The 22,922-nt window shown below is 36.9% G+C and overlaps 1 protein-coding gene across 1 annotated transcript; it reads right to left on the bottom strand.

Annotated features, from left to right (window-relative positions):
- Positions 1 to 550: 550 nt before the first annotated feature.
- LOC120634950 (delta(3,5)-Delta(2,4)-dienoyl-CoA isomerase, mitochondrial) lies at positions 551 to 10,965 on the bottom strand. The gene is made up of 9 exons (XM_039905850.1): positions 10,786 to 10,965; positions 10,140 to 10,287; positions 9,368 to 9,456; positions 8,662 to 8,765; positions 7,646 to 7,749; positions 6,766 to 6,853; positions 5,159 to 5,271; positions 2,908 to 3,034; positions 551 to 1,157 (listed from the first exon to the last, which is right to left on the bottom strand). Exons 1-9 carry the CDS (start codon positions 10,838 to 10,840, stop codon positions 1,062 to 1,064), a joined length of 924 nt encoding a protein of 307 aa, XP_039761784.1. The 5' UTR covers positions 10,841 to 10,965; the 3' UTR covers positions 551 to 1,061.
- Positions 10,966 to 22,922: the final 11,957 nt, after the last annotated feature.

Genomic DNA, 22,922 nt, shown 5'->3' with positions numbered 1-22,922 from the left:
CCACGGCCTTGGACTTAGAAAGCAGGGTCGCAGCCCACTGCGCCTCGGCCGTGTAATAAAAAATATTCTTCCGATAAATGTGCTAGATGGCATTTCGAGAAAACGCAATATTTTATGAGCGTCATCAAGAAATTATTAAACTTGTTGGGTTTACTAGCAGTATGCCCAGTAATATTAGCGATCAGTGTTGGTATAATTTAGTCTTGCAAAGAAAAACATCGATATATCGATACAAAATATCTGGTATCGTATACGTATGAAATGCTAATTTTGTTTGTTTGTGCTCCCTTAGCGCCGTAACTAAGCAACCAATCAAAATAATTTTTGGCATAGAGTTAGAGAAAAGTACGGTGAGTACCATAGGCATTTTTATCCCAGGAAAACAAACGGTTCCCACGGGATTTGTAACCTTGAGAAATTAATTAAATATATTTATAAATTAATTAAATTAATTATATTAATAGCGGGCAATAGCTGGTACATCGATATTTATTTATTGATATATGGATATCTTAAACTATTTATATTACATACATCAATATATCGATAAAACATTTCTATTATTAAAATTAAAATGCTAACTAATATTATGTTTGAGTGTGTTCGTTTTTTTGTGTGTCCTTGACACCATAACAAATGTTTAATTATGTCTGTTTGTCTTTCCTTCATATTTCAACACATCGACTTGATTTCTGGAACAGAGCTAGCTGAAAGCACAAAGGCTACTTTTTATCCTAGAAACAAACGGAATTTGTAAACGTTAAAGTTACATTTACACTGAATGTTGAAATTAAGGGTCAAACAAACAAAAAAACAATTATTATGTACAAAAATTTCACCGATATACCATTTTACAAGCTTTATTATTAAGGGCAGAAATTCTAATTTGAAACTCTTAATATTAACATCTCTGTAAGTTAACTGATTTAGTTTGGTTTTTATAGTGTAGATGGGTCATAGTTATCAAATAAAAATAAATAAATGAATAAAAAAATATCGATATGTCGATATAAGTCGTACAGGGGCCGCTGTAGTAATTTCCATAGACTAATTTGTATAGTTTACAAGTTGTCAAATTCGGTTTCTGTTTTGGTCGCGGTCGCCATTGCTGCTTTTTTCAGGTCATCACTTTGCAGCATCGCTTGGTTTATCAGTTTCTGGAATTAAAAAGATTTAATAATAAATAAATAATAAATAAATATACTACGACAATACACACATCGCCACCTAGCCCCAAAGTAAGCGTAGCTTGTGTTATGGGCACTAAGATGACTGATGAATATTTTTATGAATAATATACATAAATACTTAGAATATATAGATAAACACCCAGACACTGAAAAACATTCATGCTCATCACACAAACATTTTCCAGTTGTGGGAATCGAACCCACGGCCTTGGACTCAGAAAGCAGGGTCGCTGCAAACTGCGCCAATCGGCCGTCAAACATTTATTTTCATTATCATTCAAAGGAAAACAACGTTTAGTTAGTTATAATTTTTATTAGTGTTTTTACCTACACTTGGATGAATTATCAATTTTATAAATTTAAAATGCATTTTTCTATTTATAAAATTTACGATTCTCTGGCAATCGCGGACTTAGCGCTTTCTTTTAGGTAAGTGTAGGTAAAAACACTCTTGTTTCAAACGTGTCTCATTGTTATATGGACCTTTGAAAAAGTAGATCGAAACCGCAACGTTTCCTACTAGATGACGCTACAGTCGCTATAAGACTGATGTGAAAGGCATATACTTATTTCGGCATCGACGGTAGGAGAGCCGTGGCTTAATTGGAGAAAGCGCTCAGGCCGCGATAGCCAGAGAGTCGCAGGTTCAAACCTGTCGGTTCCGCAAAGTTTTTATATGCATTTTAAATTTATAAAATTGATAATTCCTCAAAGTGTAGGTAAAAACGTTATATTTTAGGGTTCTAAACGGCCCACTGGCGCAGTGGGCAGCGACCAGGCTTTCTGATTCCAAGGCCGTGGGTTCGATTCCCACAACTGTTTTTCAGTGTCTGGGTGTTTATATGTATTTTCTAAGTATTTATGTATATAATTCATAAAATTATTTATCAGTCATCTTAGTACCCATAACACAAGCAACGTTTACTTTGAGGCTAGATGGCGATGTGTGTATTGTCGGACTATATTTATTTATTTATTTAACTTTTTTTTTTATACCACTAAAAGTCATGATGATAATTAGTGATGATGCAGTCTAAGACGGTAGGAAGGTATAAACCATACGCCTTATCGGTTGCGACATCGTACCGGAACGCTAAATCGCTTAGCGGCATGACTTTATCGGTAGGGTGGTAACTAGATACGCCCGAGGCGGCCAACGCACCAGATAAAATGTAGACATTCCGGGAATTACTTCTGACGGGAATCGAACCCGGATCCTCCAGCTTAAAACCGCAGCGCGGTTTTAAGTTTTCGGAGTTATGTGCGTTTTCAATTCAAGAGATTAAATATAAAATGCTTCGACGGTGAAGGAAATCATCGTGAGGAAGCCTGCATGCCTGAGAGTTCTACATAATGTACTCAAAGGTGTGTGGAGTCCACCGATCCGAACTTGGCCGGCATGGTGGACTACGACCTACCCCCTCCCCCTTCTCATTTTGAGAGACGACCCGTGCTCCGTAGTGCATATTCTATACCCCTAATCGGTTTGTACGCGGCATCGACACGTCTTTCGGTATGGCTGTAGAATACAGTAAATCCGGAAAATATAAATAACCAAATTGACCTAACCTGGGATCGAACCCGGGAACTTTTATTTAAAACCAAATGCCACTTCCAATATGTTATTCCGTTACCATCTTACACTGCATCATCTAACTGAAATATGGCCTCGTATCTAATATGATAGGGTTATGGTATGCAAGACTAAAACACTTACGATATGTTCCAATCCATCCTTGTTTGGTCTGCTCTGTGAGTACACCAGTGACTTCTTCGTCATCTGCACAGCCACAGGACTTTTCAGGGCGATACCTCTCGCGACTTCTAGAACTTGCTGTATTGCGCTGTAATTAATTTTTGAACAGTTTTGTATTCATATCACATTTGTTGTAGAGTTTATTGTGACAGAGCTCTTCCGGTGAAGTAAAACCTTTTTTACTGAAACTCAGGTGGAAGTGTACCTTGCATGCCCTGCGAAGTGTTGCCCTGTTGAAAGGCGATTTACCATTTACCATCAGTTGCAAAGATAACCTTCAAACATAAGACTCCATTTTCGGCAAGTCGTTCAAAAAAATTCGATAAAATCAAATTCTTTAATTAAAACATTAAAAATGTCTTGACCACTAATTGTACTGACTTTAAATTAAAAAATTCAAAATTCATTTATTTCAAGCAGACCTAATATAAGCACTTTTGAAACGTCAAGTCTGTCTGTTTGTATTGACTCTACCACCGGTTCGGAAGGCAGATTCTACCGAGAAGAAGCCGGCAAGAAACTCAGCAGTTGCTCTTTTCTAACATCAACAATTAACATTTTAACATTCATTTTTCTATCTTGTGAGAGATGAAAGCGGAGCCGGATGCCTCCAAGCAATCTTGTCATTACAATACAAATTACATTTATACGTATACGCGTATGAAGGTGTGTGTGAACTATTGTTTGAATTTTTTTTTAAATAAACGTACACACACGATGGTTGTCATTGTTTTTTTTGTATAGTTATATAGTTTACTGGAAAAAGTTGCGGAACAAAAACTTTTCATTATTAGATTATATAGAGTGTCCCAAAACTTGACTATAAAATGGTACCAGCCAAGAGGCCAACTCATGGCAGTTCTGGGAAAAATAAGGAAAATCCATGTCACTTAGTTAAGTAGTAATAGACCAACAAAAAAATTTGAAAGCGACACCCTTGGTCACATTTTTAAGTACCGTGACCACAAATTTCACAATTTGGCAGTGATTTTTTTAGTAACGTCATCTAGAATAACCGTGCTTTAAATGGAAAACTACAAATAAACTAAGTTAATTGAATAATGGTTTACAAAAATTTTGTCAGTTCACTTTGACACTTCATTTTGGAAAAAAAAGTATGATAATTTAGTATAATAAAAGAAAATAATGAGAATTACGAGGTCCTCGGCTCGCTCCCAATCCAGCAAATTAATACTATTGGTTTTTTGTATCAAGAAATTCTTAAAGATGCGTACTGGGATTCGAACTATACACCCCGAAAGTGAAGTCAAGCTTCTACCCAATGCGCTATCACCGTTTTAATTTCTTAGTAGCCCGAAATTTGGAAATTGGCAGTGATTCACCTCTGTGCCCCAGAGAGCACGTTAAGCTGTCAGTTTTGCGCTTGAACTCTTTCCGGTCGTGTCGGAGCCGTCCCATCGGACTTTGGGAGTGAGGGAATAGAGGGTGCACCAGTGAACGTACACAGTAGCAATGGCGTGCATAGAGGGTATGAAGAAATCTCCAGTACGAGTTGTAAAAACTTAATGATAGGCATTGTAGGAGTTACAAAAAGCCTACCCTTAAGTATTTATAAGTTATAAAAAACTCAAGGATAGGCTTTGTAAGAGTTACAAAATGCTTAGCTTTAAGTATTTATAAGTATACAAGTTATAAAAAACTTAAGGATAGGCTTTGTAAGAGTCAAAAAAGCCTACCCTTAAGTATTTATAAGTATACTAGCGGACCCGAGCGCCATCTGTCGGTCTTGTGAATTGAAACCATCCAGGGTGCCACCCAAACGCATGCCAAAAATTCATTCAAATCGGTCCAGCCCTAAACGGCTGGACCGATTCAATGACATACACACGCACACAAGAAATCTATATATATAAAAAAAAGTCGTGTTACTTACACCATTTATAACTCAAGAACGGCAGGACCAATTTTTATGATATTTGATTTTTTGGATTCCTCTTAGACCGGAATAGGATAATGAGTATTAAAATATAACATTCATATAAAAAAATAGCTAAACAGCTAGTATATACATAAAGATAAGTTATAAAAAACTTAAGGATAGGCATTGTAAGAGTCACAAAAAGCCTACCCCTAAGTATTTATAACTCGTACTGGAGATTTTATAATATCTCCCGGGTATTTGAAAAATCTCACAGGAAATTGACCACGATTGGCCAAGGAAACTGTTTGTTAGTGAAATATATCAACATACCTATCTTTGTCAGGAAATACTTTGCTGACTAATCCCAAATCGGAGGCCTCTTTTGAGGGCACCTTCCTTGCTGTAAAACACCATTCTCGAACTGTCGATGTGTTGCCTACTACCTAAAACAATAACGTATCATCATCATCATGTCATCAAAGCGGTTAAGAGTTCTGGTACGATGACGCGTAGACACCGATTAGGGGTACGGATTAAGATAACTGCCGTACCCCTACAGGCCCGCTTCATCCGGCACACATGATCCTGCCAGGAGAAGAAGGGCCCAATTAAATCTCAGAATGAGGGTTTAGGCCGTAGTCCACAACGCTGGCCAAGTCCGGATAGGTGGACCGTACACGTCTTTGAGAACATTATGGAGAAATTAGGCGTGCTGGTTTCTTCACGATGTTTTCCTTCACCGTTAAAGTGATATTTTGATTGCTTAAATTAAAAACGCACATAACTCCGAAACGTCAGAGGTGCACGCCGGGTATACCCTCGTAGCTTTAGTTTTAGGTTTACGAATGTGGTTATCGCCATCATCTCACTACCGTGTAATTCTTATGTACGCATCAAAAGTGCCACCTATGGGCCTACTTGAATAAAGATATTTTTGACTTTGACTTTGATAGATATGATAGAAACGTTTCAGTTATCAGAACGTCTTAAATAATGAGAAAAACAAAGTTTAACCAAATAACTCGTCTTTCCGATACTTGCCTATGTGTTCGAGGCTAAACAATGATTTTCATATTATAAAAAAAAAATCATATTACTTGCATAGGAATTAGGATTAGACTGATAATTTTAAATTTATTAGCAACTAGCTGTCCCGGTGAACTTCATACCGCGGATCTTTTTTTTTTTATGAATGTTACATTTTAATACTTTTAAAATCCTATTCCGGTCTAAGAGAAATCCAAAAAATCAAATATCATAAAAATTGGTCCAGCCGTTCTTGAGTTATAAATGGTGTAACTAACACAACTTTCTTTTATATATAGATAATAGACAAGTTTCATTTAACATACTACTCTTCTAATTAGTAATTTTCTACATTTCGACACAGGATGGCGCTGCAGTACTAAATTGAAGAATTATTTTCAATTCGATAAGCCAATTTCTATACATCGAAAACAAAGCAAAAAAATAATTTATTATATTATTTGCAAACAAATTAGGAGTAGACTGATAATTTTTAATTTATTTGCAATAATGGATAAGTTACACTAAAAACTCTACACTTCTATACAAGATGGCGCTAGCCATTGTAATTTTCTGCATTTCGACACAAGATGGTGCTGCAGTACTAAATTGAAGAATTATTTTCAATTCGACATTACTATACACCAAAAATAAAGCATACAAATAAATCATTATATCATTTGCATAGGAATTAGGATCAGATTGATAATTTTATTTTTATTTGCAATAATGGATAAGTTACACTAGAAACTCTACTGTTCTATACAAGATGGCGCTAGTCGTTGTGATTTAAAAAATTAAATTTGCTTAGTTAGGGAATGAAGTAAGGACGAACAAACAAAATCACTTTCGCATTTTTACTATAAGTTAGTCTCAGGATTAGCTGTCTTAAAAAAAACTTTATTCCATACCTTAGGTAACCTTTGTAGGGTGCCTACATCAGCTGCAAGACCTAAATCCACTTCCTTCACTTGAAACCATGCCTCCTCCGTACAGTACCTGAAAAATTAATAAATAAATATTAATGTAAGAATTTTCTTTAACAACAAGATACAAACATTTTCGAAAGAAAAGAATGACTAAATGAAATTTAGACTTACCAACTGAAGAGTAAAATTATTTTGTACTATTCAATTTATATCTAAGGATGCTCCCGAGTTTTTTTTTAAATAATGGTACGGAACTATTTGTATTGTATGTGATGTTACAATAAAAGCTCATCCAGTCGCTCAAAAACATATTTTACTTATTTTCAGACGTCGGTGTTAAAATAAAAAAAAATTAATACATTACGTGAAATGACTATATTGTCTTTCAATATAATGCACATAATATTGAGGGAGTAGTTAAAAACATTTTATTCACAGTTTCTTGGAGGCGGCCATCTTGGATTTGAAATTTCTCATAGTCTCGTCATATATTCTACGAAACAAATACTTTCTACTTTTATTTGTGAAAAAAAAATATTATCCGACATTTTGTCGCGGCGGCCATCTTGGACCGATTTTCAACAAACATAGCTAAAAACACAACCGACTTATTTTCACCTTTCAAACAAAAAACTCCAATGTCAGTGCATCTGCTCGATAAATATGCCACAGACACACACACGCACACACACACACACACTCCTGACCTGTCAAACCAATAAAACCCCGTCGTTTTTGCGTCCGGGGTAGGAAATATTACAATTCTTTTGGGCGATCAATATAAAATAGGTACATCAAGCGTCGGGGGTTGGAAGTATTACACTTATTTTTGGTCGGTGATTATAAAATACGTGAAACGCACCTCATGTCAGCAGCAGTAATGAGGTCAACGCCAGCGCCGATACAAGCGTTATGTACTACAGCCAACACTGGTTTCACGCATTCCTCCAAAGCCGTGATACCATCCTGCAAATGTCACCATGACAATCAAAAGACATCATAAGCTAAATAATTGTAGGCGATTTGAGCTTTAAAACTTAATAGGTAATTTTGGACCTACCAATGCATAAGTTTAAAGAATGTGTTAAAACACATTTATTACATCGAGGTTATTATACAATTGATGGATTTCTTAATGACAAAGTTGCTTGGAAGCATCCGGCTGCGCTTTCATCTCTCACAAGATAGAAAAATGAATTTCGAAATGTAAAATGTATTTTGTTAATGTTGGAAAAGAGTAACTGCTGAGTTTCTTGCCGGCTTCTTCTCGGTAGAATCTGCCTTCCGAACCGGTGGCAGAGTCACTACACACAGAAGACTTGACGTTTCAAAAGTGCTTATATTAATTAGGCCTACTTGAAATAAATGAATTTTGAATTTTTTTGAATTTTGAAAAACTATGCAATAAGATCTATTTCACTTTGGTGGATGGATGGTATGGTATTTCCATACTCGAAAACGACTCCTCGATTGAGTAAATTTTGTTAGTGGCTGATTTACTCTTAGTAAAAGCGAGGAGTCGTTTCGGAGGATGTCGAAGTATTTGAACATCACAGTAAAATGGATCGTATCACGTATGTTTATTGTTTTTTTTTTTTTTTTTGTGCTTTTTTTTTTTGTGCTCGTGTGCGGCCTTTTAACTGACGTTATCATAATACAGTTGTCACCATCCCTCCTCTTTCCGCGGGTGTCGTACGAGGCTATTAAGGGAATGTAACAAAGATAGCAGAAAGTGAGAATGTAACAGAGAAACAGTGTCGTCTTTACAAGGCTTTTATATTGCTGGTTAAATATAACTGCCATGCCTCTTACAGGTAATCTTAGCTTACTTTTATGTTTATGTAATAAAAAAAAGTTTTGAAATAATGTATTAGTTACCTGACAATAACTAATTAATGTGTTGAGAATTCTAGCTTTGCGTGCGATATCATCAAAATCCTCAGCTTTGCTTGTCTCTTCCAGGAGGCTGTTGAAGTCAATACCTGTAAAGAAAATATTGAAGATCTTTGTAACCGTAATTATCACTAAAAAGCCCACTACTGGGCATGGGTCTCAGAATGAGAAGGGTTTAGGCTGCAGTTCACAACACTGCGCACTGGTGGACGTCACACACCTTAAAAACATTATGGTGTGGCATGGTATCTCTCAGGCTCATGATGTTTTCCTTCACCGTTGAAGTAAGTGATATTTTAATTGCTTAACATGCACTTAACTTTAAAAAGTTAGCGTGTTGGGATTGGAACATGTCCACCGATGTTTTTCTTCACCGTTACAGCAATTGATTTTTTCATTAGAAGTTATAGGTGAGGTCGAAGTCCTAACCTAAACTATAACTGCGGGAAATTACAAACTCCTCTGTCTGTGCAATTTTTGAATAAAATGGGGTACAAAGCTTTTTTTCACATATTAATATTTATATATAGATAGTAAGGATTATAATGACCTATGATTACTGATGGGAATGTAGCTTTCAATAGGCTAAAGAATTTTCGAAGTCCTGTAATTTTTGAATTTATTCATGACATACCAATATACAGATAATAAAATTTTTCCTCTTTATAATATGAGTAGAGATAAATGTTACCTGCAGTAAAATGTTTGCCTTGTCCAGACAATACTATCACTCTGCATTCAGGATTATCACTTAGAGACGTAAAGCACATTCCTATTTCCCTGCAATTAAAAAACATAATCCAATACCAGTGTTCAGAAAACTTAACCTGCTCAATTGGTTTTGTAGGTAGTATTTCATTATCAACATTAATATCTCATTAGCAGCCTATTACACGACAGGGTCTTATCCCAGAATGAGAAGGTCTTTGCTTCATTATGCTGTCCAAGTGTGGATTGTTGGGCTTAAAACACTTTTGAGAATATTATGCAGAACTCTCATTGTTTTCCTTCACAGCAGTAATGAAATATCACATTTAATTGCTCAAATTAGAAACACATTTTACTCAACAAATTTGAGGTACATTCTGAAGATCGCAGACACTATGTTCTGCTGTGACCACAGGATGTTGTAGTAGGAATCATTTATGTATCACAATCCGTGGTTTGAATCCCAGACAAGGTTAAGCATTGAATTTTTTCATCTTTTCCATATTTGTCTGGAATTAGGAAATATGCAGTGTCCACCCTGTGTTCCAGGAGCAAATTCAGTGAAATGTGAACTCTCTACCTGTTAGTGTTCATGAGCTAAAGCTGGCTGCCAGACAGACGGACAGAGGAGCATAGTGTCCCATTGGCACCCTTGGGTACAAAACCACTCATAATAATTTAACTATTCACTATTGTGAATGCCAGTTAAATAATGTATATTAATGTATACCAAAGCTTCTGAAAAATATACTCACTTCCACATAGCTTTGTTAAAAGTATTAAGTTGTTTAGGTCTATTCAACTCCACATGGAAGACATTTTTGATCGGCACAGAGACAGCAAGGGTTTCAAACTTCGGGACTTCCACATTTGAAGAGTACAGCCTGGTAAATATTCCTCTTGCTGAAAAATATATCATCATCACTCTCAGCCACCAAATTGTATCCTCAACAACTTTTGAAGGTTCCTTAAAATATCTGAAATCTGTGAGTAACACTGCAAAGTGCTCAATTTTAACTCCTCAGGAGTAGGCGCTAAGTTTCATGTGCTACGGGCACACGCCGGCAAACACGCCCTTCAGTATAAAGAGACGAGATGGTTAAAGCACATCCTACTTAGGATGCCTAAGATAATATTTGTTATATAAATTTTGATACGCCGTATTCAGATAAAATATTGTTATCGAGTGAGAAAAAATGTTGATCAATTAACAACATAAGCACTATATACTTAATATATATACACAATAGTTATAAATGTATTTAAACCGTTTCTTTCACACAAAGTAGTGTAAGTATAATATGCAGTTTCATAAGACTTTGTTTAACGCAATTTTCAACATATTTTTGTTATTTTCCAGTATGTAAATATAGTTTATTTAGCGATGTTATTATGCCTTACCGGGTGCTAATTTCGAAGATCTAAACAAGAGAATTGACTTCTTAATCAGTGTCATTGTAGTACAGTATTTTGGAATTTAATTCACAGTTAACTTTGTATAATATCAAAACAAAAATGAACGAAGTCCAAAGTCCTAAATGTAAACTAATTTTTAAATTGAGAAACACAAATCGCTCAATTTCGAAACACTAAGCTGTCAAGTGTCAATTGAAAATTTCACTTTGACGTAACAGTATCAGTTCAGTAATGATCAAACATTGAATTATTTATTCTACTAACTAAAAATACATTATAACGAAATGTAAGAAGCTACACTTGCATAAAAACATTTGCGACCAAGTTTAGTAGGTACGTATCAAATAAAGATCACAAGTGTCTTTTATGGAATTTAAGTATCGTGTACAAGTCGCAAGTGTCTTTTATGGAAGTTTAGTACGTCAAGTTTACAGGAACCAAATTTAATAGGTCTCGTATACAGGTCGCAAGTGTCTTTCATGCAAGTTTACTACGTATCGTATAAAGATAGCAGATATTTTTAATGTAACTTTAGTTCGTCTCATATACAGGTCGCAAGTGTCTTTTATGGAAGTTTAGTACGTCAAGTATACAGGAACCAAATGTCTTTTATGCAAGTTTAATACGTCTCATATACAGCTCGCAAGTGACTTTCATGCAAGTTTACTACGTTTCGTATACAGGAAGTGTCTTTTACTAGTTTAGTTCTTCTCGTATAAAGTCCGCAGATGTCTTATGCAAGTTTAGTACGTCTCGTATACAGGTCGCAAGTGTATGTTATACAAGTTTAGCTCGTCTCATATACAGGTCGCAAGTGTCTTTTATGAAAGTTTAGTTCGTCTCGTATACAGGACGCAAGTATCTTTTGTGATATATAGCGTGCAGGCATTTCCTGTCGTTTAATGGTCAGATGGGATGTGAGGTCAGATGTAAGGGATTTGTTGCATGATATTCTAAGAACCTAAGTTACAATAATTATCTGAGTAGGTAACTACTGCATCTCGTAGATTTGAGACTGACATCTTAATTATGTTTAGGATTTATGTGCAACCAATGGCATCAATAAGTAAAAAGGTTAAAAAATAAAATGTTATGAAATATCGAAATTTGTATGTCATGCACGTCTTCGTACGGGACGTTGTACCAAAAAACTCTACGTGTGCAACTGCTTAGTGAGTCAGTTACGGTGTCACTATTTTATGATGATTGAGTCATTTCCACTGGAAGGATGATTTGATTGTTTTTATAGTCTACATTTTATAATCAAACAGAGCTTACGTATGAAAACTCAAGGGCCCCATGCCCTATGTAAAAATATTAAATCAAAAAAAGCATATTTTATAAAAGATGAAGGACCGACACGTGCATAGTACCTACGCTACGCGACGCGTACCTACCTAGTAGAGAGAGTGACAGGAGTCACAAGATTTGAATTTTTGAGTGTGAGGTTAGGGCTGTCTTAGATTTCTTTCAGTAAAAACTATGGCAGTGGTTAACTCAAAAACTATTAGGTTTTCAGTTTCACAGATAAGTCTCTGAGACAGTACATAATGTACCACTAAAGCCTGTGAGGTATTATTTCGGTTTACATTTACACGTTGTATAAATGATATAGCAAGAAACTCGAGCAACACTTACGCGAGGGTACTTGCAGATGGAACGCTACTTTAAATTTATAGTAATAATTAACGAACCAATCCGCAGGCTCACCATATGGTAAGCGGAAAACCATCGTCTATTAACCGAGTAACACAACGAGCATGCAAGGAACGGGTCCTTTTTAGATGCCGCGCTGTGTCCATCAATCTGACATTTGACGGCCTATTGGCCCAGTTTTCCGGCGACCCTGCTGCGTTAGTGAACATGAAAGCTTTTCAATGTCTGAATGTTTATCTGTATATTATAAGTATTTATGTATATCATTCATAAAATATTCATCGTCAAGCGTAGCTTGTGTAATGAGTACTAAGATGACTATCTAGTACCCATAACACAAGTTACGCTTACTTTGGGGCTAGATGGCGATGTGTGTATTGTCGTAGTATATTTATTTATAACCTAAGGCGTTTAGGCATGCCCCTGTAATTAGGTACACCGGCAACCATTTCCTTTAGACTAGGAACACAGCAAATCATGGCGGTAGCACTTCCCCGGACGAAATCTGTCACTTGAAAGTAAAAGCACTACTTCTAAATCTATCCTTTCCCACTGGAAACGTTGTGAGGATAGCATAACGAAATAATATGGTCACACTATGATTTGGCGTATTAAATTAGACATTCAATGGGCAATTAATGATGTCATTATGGGAAATTGATGGTGCCTAACCTGGGCTTGAAAGCGGACCGGGTTATTTGGCAGTATCAAGTAGTGTTTAAATTACCTAGTGTTCGAATGAATGGCGGTCGATATTTTATTTGTGTGCACTACTTTTTTGTTCCACTGCAAGTTAGCCCAAGACTGCAGCCACCAGCAGGGCTGGCACGGGCATGAGTCAAAAATTATATACCCAGATTATATCCCCTGGCAAGGGATATTAACGTGTTCACCTTCCAAAGCACGGGAATATGTAATAGGAGTAGTTTACCCCCGTTTATTATTACACGTATATTATTTCCACTTGTGCGCCAGTGCTCCGAGTAAACGGGAGTGTTAATTATATGTTTGAATGTTGCACGACTCATGATGCGAAGCATCAGAGTGCTTTACGATCGAAAAAATTTTATCGCCTCATTTCGGCGGCTATTTTTATTATTTTAGCCTTGTTAGTTCACGGAATCAAGATATTTTGCATACTATTGTCGAGATAATTTAATGGAGATTAATTCCATACTTTTAAAAAATTGATTTACTGCAATAGAATTGGAAAAAAACACCAAGGTCAAAAAATTTTCCTGTCCGTCATGTGTGAAACCCGAAAACACTCTAACTTGTGAAAAAATCCATTATTTGAGTTAAATTTTTGTTTTAAAAATTCTAATCGACGATTGTAGGTCACTGTATGCGAATGATTAATTAATTCAGTGTAGTTAAATTGCAATTAATATAAAAAAGCTGTACTAGGAAAGTGATGCACAGGCGCCCCTGGTGGAATAAAATGTACATAATATCTATAGATATAGATATATCACCATCCATGTTAATTTTACATGGATATATATAGATATACAGTCTTGCAGTTTTTTTTTTTTTTTTTCTTCAATATTTGATAATTAAATGAGCATTATGAGTCGTGCACTTTAAGATTTTCCAAATTTTTTTTTTTTGTTTTTATTATTATTTTGAATTTGAATTTTTGGTTATTGTTTTTATTTTTTTAAATTTTAATGTTATATAGCTTATTTTTTATGTTTTAATTTAATTTAATTTATTGTAATTATTACTCGTTCATACATTCTTTTAGTAGCCCCGGTGAGAGAATTGGGCAACTGTAATGTCTTCACGGGGTGCGTAGCTAAATAAATAAATAAACTACTCCTATTCCATGTTCCCGTGCTTTAGCAGGTGGACAAGTTAATTATATCCCCTGTCAGGGGATATAATCGGGGGATATAAATTTTGTCTCCTGCCTGCGCTAGCCCTGCTGAGTTAATAAAGCTGTGGAAGAAGTTTAATTTTTATGTTCTTCCCGGGGATATAAATGTCTTCTGCCCATGCTGGCCGTGCTGGTGTGAATCGAAGTCAAAGTCAAAGTCAAAAATATCTTTATTCAAGTAGGCCCATAGGTGGCACTTTTGATGCGTACATAAGAATTACACGGTAGTGAGATGATGGCGATAACCACATTCGTAAACTTAAAACTAAAGCTACGAGGTTTCCACACGCGTCCTGGTCTAAGAAGTAGCCCACAAGAAACTTAGCCGGGTGTGAATGATGTTACAGTCTAAGAATTTGGCGGTCCCTGTCACAAAAAGCTGTACTACTGCTAAAAATACGCGAGTAAATGTATGTACATACATCATCGTCATGTCAATCAATGGACGTCGACTGCTAGGTCTTTTGTAGGGAGTTCCAAATACCACGGAGTTTGGTGCCGCTTGCGTCGAGCGGATCCCTGCGACTCGTTTGATGTCAACTGTCCATCACTTCGGGGATCTACCAACGCTACGTCTACCGGTGTGCGGGCGCAACCCCAGCACCTCGTGTCCAGGGTAAGCATAAGCAGGAAGCTAGCGTTAAATAGGAAAATCCCCCTTCTATACGAGTTTTATGAAAAATTTAGGGTAGGCAGTGCTTTTGTGCATATATGAAATGCCCACCACCGCTCGGGCCCCCAACTTACATATAAACAATTAAAAATCTAGGTCAGGTGACACTTTCGAGGTCACGTTAATCCAAATGTCGCTTTACATATCAACTAGGTGGGTATTGTTACATTTATGGCGAAGGTAATAAATCAATCATAAACTCACGAAAATAAGGACAGACGGCCAACTATGAAAAGTAGCACATCACTAGACAACTAGTGGTGCCGTTTGGTAAGAACTTGGCATAACCTGATTTCCATGGACACCTGACGTTGGCTAATCTCTGTAAAGCCAGAAGAGAAAAAAAACCTGATTTCCATTTCAGTACGTGAAAGACTCAACGTCATCATCATCACCCTTGCCAGCCCACTACAGGGCACGTAAGAAGGCTCAGGCTAACTATGGGCTTCATAAGAAGTCTCAGCTCAGGGCTCAGCAGGCGATGGAGAGAGCTATGCTCGGAGTATCTCTACGTGATCACACCAGAAATGAGGAGATCCGTAGACGAACTAGAGTTACCGACATAGCTCAGCGAGTCGCGAAGCTGAAGTGGCAAAGCGGGACACATAGCTCAGAGAACCGATGGACGTTGGGGTCTTAAGGTGCTGGAATGGCACCGCACCGCTCAGAAAATCAGTATTCGGTATCGCTAAGCCTCCTCTATCTCCAACCACATTCATCAGATCAACACAAAGTTTCGACAAAATTAAACAAATATTACAACCTCTATAGTACAAAAATAATTATTTAAATCGGTTATAATTTGTCGGAGTTATGGTGTCAAATCGTCAAACACTTTCATCCCCTCTCCCAAAGGAACCGTGCTTAATGTCGGGATAAAAAGTATCCTATATACTTCTAATACTTCCAAAGTTTCATGAGGATCGGTTAAGTAGTTTTAGCGTGAAAGCGTAACAAACAAACTTACATCGACATTTATAATATTAGTAGGGATGATGATATTCTATTGTTGGGTGTACATGGGTGTAGATAATGATCTTCACCCGCTTGAGAAGAGAATAGAAGAGAATGAATACGAAGAGAAATAAATTATTTAATATATTATGAGACTTAAATTAAAAATTTAATGATGTAAGATTATTGTTTTATAAAATAAAGTAAAATCTAGCCCAGCGAAGCGGGCTGGGTACGCTAGTGATTCATAAAGTCATAAGTAATAGTTGCATATCTTAGGTAGCCTTATTATAAAGAAAATGTTCTTATTCCGAAGTTGTTTGTGGGATTTAAACCACGAAACCACAAAATAAATTTGAAAGTCATCTACGGGACTATGCAGACTTAAACGTATACAGCTGATTTATTTTTTCATCACTGATTGTTTGAACGCTCTAATCTCAAGAACTACCAGCTGTTCTGCTGTCAGATTCACTAACTTTTCTAACAAGTTGCCAATTCGATGTCTTCATACCAAAATTGTAATTTGTTAATTGTTCGATTAATCTTGTTGAGAGACGGCTCAATGATATTTCTCTTGCAGAATTAGCATGGGCAAGGGATAAAAATTATATCCCTCGATTATATCCCCTGCACGGCAAACATCAACATGGGACCATCATATCCCTGTATCTTCTCCCACAGCTTTATCACTCTCAGAGTAGAAATAATATCCTTAAATATATGTGTATAAACGGAAGAAAACTTCTCCTATTCCATGTTCCAGTGATTTAGCAGGTGGGAACGTTAATATCCCCGATTATATCCCCTTGTCAGGGGATATAATCGGGGGATATCATTTTTGTCCCCTGCCTGTGCTAGCCCTGTTGATATGGGATAAAATTTACGTGTCCACCTGCCAAAGCACGGCAAAAGGGAATATGAGGTTTACCTCCCTGGAAAGTTTATCGTTGCACTTATATGAATTGGATATTATATCCACAAGTGCGCCGATGCTCGGAGAGTTGTTAAAGCTGTGAGAGAAGGTAAAATTTTGCCTTTTTCTCAGGGAGAAAAATACTTCGTGACCTTAAAATATTTATTTTCATACTAAATATTGGAACAAATGAGTGTATAAGCGTTCATACATGGCACAACTTATAGCAAGCTAAATATTCCTCGCGGATCTTCCCTGACGTATATACCACTAAAAAGTCTTGATAAAACTCTAGTCTGAATATTCATCATCATCACCATCCAACCAATCGAGGTCCACTGCTGGACATAGGTCTTTTTTAGGGAGTTCCACAATCCACGGTTGCTTCCAGCGGCTCCCAGCGACTCGCCTGATGTCATCTGTCCACCTCGTTGGGGCCGACCTACGCTGCGTTTACCGGTGCGGGGTCGCCATTCCAGCACCTTAAGACCCCAACGTCCATCGCTTTTTATTTTATTTATATTTCACAAACTACTAAAATTATTATTCTCCTGAAACTCACATGAGTTTATTTGGACGCTGGTTCTCCGAGCTATGTGCCCTGCCCATTGCCACAGCTTCGCGACTAGCTGATGTCGGTAACTCTAGTTCTCCTACAGATAAATCTGATAATTAGGACGACGACGAATAATTTCCTAAAATAAAATCCACGCAACCTTTTGTTTTGAGAAATTGTGTTATTTTAAAATAGTAAACAAAAACACTAAGCGAACTTTAATGATCTAATACTTGAAGAGTAGGTTTTAATGATGCAGTCATTGTTTAGCTTAGTTTATTTACCACTCAAACCGTTATTATACTTTTCGTAATAATTGTATCTGGCATCTTGTTGTATTTGAGTTGAAATGAACTCAGTTGGAAACTTAGATGTAGAAGTTTGCCATCAAACTTCTACATCTAAGTTTCCAACTGAGTCTACATATACTATATATACACACATCGCCATCTAGCCCCAAATCAAATCAAATCAAATCCTTTTATTTGCATAAAACATTGTAGGTATACATGTTTAGTCATAATATATGACATGCAAATCTTAATTTAAACAAATTCATTTATGTAATAATTAATAAAACATCAAAATAAATGAATATAATAAAATTTCATTAATTTTACTGTATGGAACAATAAACATGGGATGTCAAGTAAAAAATAACTAAACTAATACCGAGTAATAGCATTTATCAACCAACCAGTCACGTAATTTTGCCTTGAATTTCAAAAAAGTAAGCGTAGCTTGTGTAATGGGTACTAAGATAGCTGTTGAATATTTTTATGAATATAATACACATAAATACTTATAATATACAGATAAACACCCAGACACTGAAAAACAATCATGTTCATCACACAAACATTTTTCCAGTTGTGAGTATCGTACCCACGGCCTAGGACTCCGAGAGCAGGGTCGCTGCCCACTGCGCCAGTCGGCCGTCATTTATTTATTGAGAAATAAATTAATTGTATACTCAATGCCACGATTCTTCATTTAGGTATCAATCTTTCGTAGAAGATATTCAGATTATGAAATCTTAACAATTATTCATTGTAAAGTCGACATCTTCTGAGGATGTTCCGGTTTTGGAGCGAAACGTGCGTAGAGGGTACATTGCCGAGGATCTGTTTGGTATGCCGTATACGGATTGAAGAAATTATAAATTACACCATACAGATTCTCCTGCTGTTCGCGGAGTATAGCAAATTAAGCTTAATTTTCATAATATACTAGCTGTTGCCCGCGACTTCGTCTGCGTTTGATTTTGTTTTTAAAGAATTCAGTATCGCTAAGCCTTAAATGAGTATAGTAGTATATATATAACACGTGACTGTCAATTAATTATAGACAAATAATTTGCAATAAAATAAAATTGCGACTATAATTAAAGATCTAAGCTATCCTAATTCCTATCTCTTAAGTTGGACCAGACTGCTCACGGTGTGCCCATTTAATTCAAAATCGGTTAAGTAGTTTAGGAGTCCATCGCGGACAAACATCGTGACAGGAGATTTATATATATTAAGATTATGGATTTCCGCAAAGTTCTGCTTCTATCCAATAGATATTCAGATGTCACTTTTTTGTTCACATCCACTTTTCTTCTTCACGTATATAAGGATAGCAATGTTTCGTCTTACACATACTACATGTATTATTAGGTACTTTTTCATTACTTAGGTAGAGCTATTGATTGCGGTTAGCAGCTAATCATCGATTAAAATAAACTCAGTAAAGATGACCTAAGTATAATATCAAGGGAATGACATCAACGTATTAGGAACCTTTGCGTTTTGGTTTATTACCTTTATTTAAAGACCCCATTCACAGTTAATCCGTCGCAGCAAAAGACTACATAATACTGGTCCTTTTTTTTATCATCATCATATCAACCCACGACGCTGGCCCAGTGCGGATTGGTGGACTTCACACTTTGAGAAAATTAAGGAGACTCTCTCCCTGCATAACTCGGGTATGCAGGTTTCCTCACCATATTTTCCTTAAATATATTTAACAGAACTGTTTATTGTCGTTTTTATAGATAGCTCTAGCTAGCTGTTACCCGCGCCTTCGTCTACTTTTGGTTTAGTAAAAATACCCGAGGGAACCGTAAATTTTTCCGGAAAAAAAAAAATATCTTTAAATAGTATCAGAATATAATCTTTCTCCATTCCAAATTTCAGTCCAATTGGTTTCATAGTTTTTTCGGGAAAGGGTAACAAACATTCATCCAACCGTCCCTACAAACTTTCCCATTTGTAATTATTAGTAGGATGGTTCGTATCCGAATCCAGTTTTTATGGTTGTGTCAGGCCCGATCTTAATAATAGTTTAGTGGCAGTTGAGCTAATTCCATATCCAAAGGTAAAAACGGGACCTTATTACCTATTAAGACTCCGCTGTCATTCCGTTTGTCTGTCCGTCTGTCTCATAAATGGGAAATCAAATTGTTATATGTAGGTACTTTGTAACAAGCTAGCTTTGTAGGTATTGCATTCCTATACATTGTCTTATACATTGTATTGCATTCCTATACATGTTGCAACGTAGGTACGTTGCAACATGTATAGGAATGCACATAATACGCAATATTAACTCCTCATAAATAAACATTGCACAATAAACAAGCGTCTAGTCACATGTTTTCATCATCGTGGAAATATTTTTTATTTGTTTCATGTCAGCAAGTTATATAAATGTTGTAATTGCAGAGTTTTTCAAATAACGTAATTTTATTTTAAAAGTTCATTATTAAATTGAAAACAAATTCAAAATTTCTTTATTCATGTAGGCCTATCACAGGCACTTATGAAGCGTTCATACATATATGTTAACATAATTGCAAGGGGATGGTGATAACTTCGTTCGCCAACTTAAACCTAAAGCGTTTGGAACCCTACGAGGGTTCCAAGCGTTTGGAACCCTCGTAGGGTTCCAAACGCGCCTTGGTCTAAGACAAGCCCACGACAAACTTAGTAAACTTAGAAAACGGGTAATTTTTTTCTTTTGGTAAATCCATCTGACAGTAAATTAATATTAAGCTATAAAGTAAGAGCAATTCACACCCAAGCTTTTTTATTGTTTAAGTAATCATTAACGTTATTGTCATATTACATATTATTATCATACCATCCTTTTACAGTCACACTCCAGGGTACGGCAGGGTGATTACGTATCTCGCAACAGGTTTGCGACAGGCGTAACTTGCAATCGTTGCTGTCAAACGTCACTTTTGTTTATTTATTGTATGGAAAGTGACGTTTGACAGCAGTGATTGCAAGATTTACGCCTGTTGCATTGCTGTCGCGAGAAACGTAATCACCCTGCCGGTCTCTTCCCACAATGAGAAGGGATTAAGGCTGTAGACCGCGACGCTGACCTAGTGCGGATTGGTGGACTCCACGATCTATGAGAGCATTATGAAGAACTCTCAAGCATGCAGGTTTCCTCACGATGTTTTCCTTCACCGTTGCGGCGGCACTGACCCTGCTTTCTGAGTTTGATTGGCCGTGGGTTCGATTCCCACATATGGAATGTTTGTGTGATGAACATGAATGTTTGTATAACTATTTATGTATATTATTCATAAAAATATTCATCAGTCATCTTAGCACCCTATGGCAGCCCCGAACTGGTAAGCGCAGCGGTGGTCGGCCCCCAACGAGGTGGACAGACGACATTAAGCGCGTCGCAGGTAGCCGCTGGATCCAAGCGGCTCAGAACCGTGGAACTTGGAACCCTACAAAAGACCTATGTCCAGCAGTGGACGTCTATCGGTTGATGTGATGATGATGATGAGGATCTTAGCACCCATAACACAAGCTACGCTGACTTTGAGGCAATATTGCGATGTATGCGTTGTCGTATTATTATATTATTAGTATACCGAAAAACGCACGTAACTTAGAAAAGATAGAGGTGTGTTGGGATTCGAACTCGGTCCTCTTCAAGTGAGGTCGAAGTCCTACGCGCAGGGCTACCACCGCTTCTTCGTATATAAAAAGATATTTCCATTAAAACAATTATAATACAAAAAAAAATAAAACTAATTAAAACTCAACTTGTATTGGCACTTGGCAGTAGAGCTTTATAAAAAAATTCAAAAAATTTCGTCCGACTTGGATCATCATGTTAGTAAACTTAGCCCAAGGAAATAGTTTTTATAAAACCCTTCGAGCATGCCCGATTGGAAAGCACGTGTACCATGCAGCAATGGCACAGGTACTGACAATCAGTCCTGCCAGCAGGTACCATCAGAAGGCCGCTGGAACTAGCCAGAACCCTGCGCACCGTTTTATGTAACTCATCCAGGGAAGTACTGTCGCCATGCTTATTTCTGCCGCTAAGCGGCATTGTTAAAATGCTGTGTTCCGGTCTGAAGGGCGTGGTTGCTGCTGTAATTACAGGCACATGAGGCACCTACGACTCAGGTTGATGGGCACAGGGCGGCCTGTTGCAGGATGAGTTCCTACGCCCTACTCGGTGTTGCTCAGTTTTATGTGGTTTTCCAATTACCAACAGGTGGCCCATCAGCTTGGTTCATCAATTAATTCTGTAGAAAAAATAAAAATGGGTTGTCTGTAAAGTCGGCTTACTGACGATAGTTGAACGTGACAACGTCGTAAGAAAATGCTGATGGAATGGTTGCATTTTTCAAAAGAAAATTTTAATTTTATTTGTTTGATAGATATTATCGTTGCTATAAACAATTGACACCACATTCACTTTTCACTGCACTTCATCCTTGCCTCCATCCAACATGTAAATGTATTATTGTATAGAAGCTGTCCACGCGGACGCATCGCTCACTCAAGTAGGAGAGAGACAGATGTCGAACGCGGAGGCCGACTGTGCCTCTTTGTCGCTCGTTCAGCGCTCTCGCTTGCACTTCAAGCCTTGAATGGAACGCCTCAGAGCGAGGTATCGCCGCATACGTCATGTTTTTTGTGCGTGCAGGCGGCTCCATCGAATTATAAGACGTCACGTCAAAAACCTGAAACCTAGAGAGTTCAGGTCCCTTCAACTGGTTGAAGAGACCACAGGGTAAACCTAGCAAAAAATTACGCAGATAAAAACTAACCGTATATAATGAGTCATAGCTAAATAGGTTTTATTTGAAAACGAGACTCTATTTCCGTCTAGTCAGTTATGGTTTGTTAGTTGTAATGTTATCTTTTGTGACCTTACACCAATTAGCTTTAACAGTCAGCCGCGAATTCTCTCAATTAGTTTCATATCTATGACTGCCTACAGAGTATGTTTATTGTTGACATAGCGATAATCTTAACAAGTAATAAAACACACTTTAAAAAATATCGCGCAACTTTAAAATAAGAAGCTGTGATAGCCTAGTGGGTAAGAGCTCGACTAAACTTTCGTGGGGGTGTGGGGTGGGGCAAATTCGAATCCCAGCACGCACCTTTAACTTTTCTAAGTTAAATGCGTTTTTAGGTTTACTAATAATATACTAATACGACAATACACACAT

This window comes from Pararge aegeria, chromosome 25 (assembly GCF_905163445.1).
Source record: "Pararge aegeria chromosome 25, ilParAegt1.1, whole genome shotgun sequence".
NCBI classification, from domain to species: Eukaryota; Metazoa; Arthropoda; class Insecta; order Lepidoptera; family Nymphalidae; genus Pararge; species Pararge aegeria.
Note: the sequence above shows the minus strand (reverse complement) of the source record. Positions and strands in the feature narration are given on the sequence as shown.